At 51.4% G+C, this 2,287-nt stretch overlaps 1 protein-coding gene across 1 annotated transcript; it reads left to right on the top strand.

Moving 5' to 3' along the window:
• Positions 1-1,161: 1,161 nt before the first annotated feature.
• Positions 1,162-2,287, top strand: CLAFUR5_07688 (uncharacterized protein; the record flags this gene model as incomplete). The annotated part of the gene is made up of 4 exons (XM_047906836.1): positions 1,162-1,324; positions 1,378-1,647; positions 1,701-1,985; positions 2,037-2,287. The coding sequence occupies 4 exons, from the start codon at positions 1,162-1,164 to the stop codon at positions 2,285-2,287; spliced, it is 969 nt and encodes a 322-aa protein (XP_047763885.1).

The raw sequence follows: 2,287 nt of genomic DNA, 5'->3' as shown, positions 1-2,287 counted from the left end.
TAATTCTGCACGCGTGTAGAGCAGGCTTGCTACAAGAAGACCTTGATGTGCATGTTTGAAATGGTAGGCTCTAGTACTAATGCGATCACATGAGCGCGGTCGCACATCAGCACGCGGCACATTCACTTCCTACGCACGACAGCGATAGGAAACATCAAGATATAGTTCCTATCAGAGGACAATGTGCCGGAGTTCTGTTGTTCGGTAATGTCTAGCTCGTTGCATTGCTGACCTGGTCTTCACATGCTGCCAAGACTCGCGAGTGAGGGGTCTGTGGATCCCTGGCTGAAGCGTGCAACACATCTGCACACCAATGATATGATAACACTACAAAATAAGATGACTATGAGACTTGGAGGAGAGCATGTATCCCGAGTACTAGCATTATGACCTTACGAGCTACAGAGCGCACACCCTAGACCTTGCTCGATTGCTGTTCCTATACGTTCTAGTTATGCAACTGATGATGAGCATAGCTCTGGTATCCTCTTACTTAACATCTCTTTGTACCTAATGAACTGTGAAGATGGACCGAGCTCGGGTCAATGACTTTGTTAGGAGCGTCTCCACTTTAACAAAGGCGACGCCGCTTCTTTCGGTACAGCTACACTACCACTGCCGCTGCACTGTTAGTCTCACACTTCGAGCCATAGGTGGAGCGATGTCTTGGTTCCTAATACACTTCAATAGAAGATGTCTATCTTATAGAGCGGTGCTAGCAAACGTAAGTCGTGCTTAGATAGACTCTCCGTCGTGCCTCACGCCTCTTATGATAAAAGTGCGATATCTGAACCCAACGATTCTGCGCTTATACTCGTATAGAACAATGTAAGTTCCCGTTTATAAACAGCCGCTTATAGGTTGCGCGACTGAAATGTCGTTGACCAGTGTATTGTGATAGAGTCCTGACGCAGAAGGCCCTTCCCGCGCTAAGAGTTAGTTTGAAACTCAATTTGCAGCCTGCACTTAAGTCGGAGGAGTATGGTGTCGCAATTACTTTTATACAACATCGACAGGAATACCACCACATCGTCGCGACAAACACTCACAACTGTGTCAATCTCCAATCTACCGGCTTCAATCATCAAACCAACTACAAACCTCCCTCTGCTACCGCAGACTCCGCCCCGAACTACCATCACAATCCCTCTGGCCCCTGCGATGGACGTATTCGAGTACTACGAAGCCGCCATGGCAAAGCAATTTACACCCATGCTGTTCGTCAAAGCACCCGAAGGCCTGCCAACGGTGTTGCTGGTTGGCGGAGGCAAATATCAAGTTCCTCACGACACTCGAGTTGTCCTCGGACCTAGCGTTGACCGAGGTAAGACTCAGCGCTCCCTATCTTTCGAGTCCGCTCACGATTAACGCAACCAGATTGGCGGCAAGTTGGTCTTCCAGGTGGCACGTTCGTCTACGCAGCGAAACTCGATCATCTGGAGAAGCAGTGCTCCACGACTGCTGAAGGTGCGCGACTCTTCCAGGACGTTGCAGGTTCCGAGGACCGTTCAGCAGCGACCTTCATTCCATACTCACGCCATGTCATGGGCATGAGCTTGAGATGTTACACTATGGCTGGTGACACCGTCACCATCCCACAGGGAGACTTCGTCACCTGCGGTGTCACGCCTAACCTCCTCGACAGCGGTAAGTACAATATGGATCATTCGATAAGACCGTCTGATCTGACCTGTTCCTAGATGTGAATATCATCAAGGCTGTGGTGAACACTCGCGTACACTACGTGCCGTTTTCGCAGTCCGTGTTGAGGAACATGCTCGAGTCTAGTACCATCATCCTGGCCGATGGTAGACCGCGTACAATCGTCGCCCAGGCTATCCAAGACCATCCTCCCGCGGCTCAGTTCGTCCACATCCCACCAGTGACCATCGTCAATGACTTGGTGGGGTGTGGTGCCAATTGTCAGAAGGTCCAGGTCCACGCGGGTGAGGTTGTCGACTGGCTCTTCGTCGATTATGCAGGCCGTAAGTCTCCAAGGATCTCTTGAAACTAGTGACGTACTAATCAAGTCGTAGTGCGGTACTGTCGCAAGCGGTCGACCGGCGAGATGTACGTCTTCGCCTACCTCACCCGCGACGTTCAGGACAGAGTCGAGGCGATCTACGACGGCATCGCCTTCCGCGGCTCTATGGAGGCTGATGTCGATGCCGCGCTAGAGCGCTTCATCGTTGCAAACGACCATCCTCTCTTCCATGGCCAGAACGAGTGCGACTCGTGCCATCACTTCTTTGGCGTACATCAGCCGGGCTGTGCCAATGCGACATAG

This window comes from Fulvia fulva, chromosome 6, assembly GCF_020509005.1.
Source record: "Fulvia fulva chromosome 6, complete sequence".
NCBI lineage: Eukaryota > Fungi > Ascomycota > Dothideomycetes > Mycosphaerellales > Mycosphaerellaceae > Fulvia > Fulvia fulva.
This window is presented reverse-complemented; position numbering and strand designations above follow the sequence as displayed.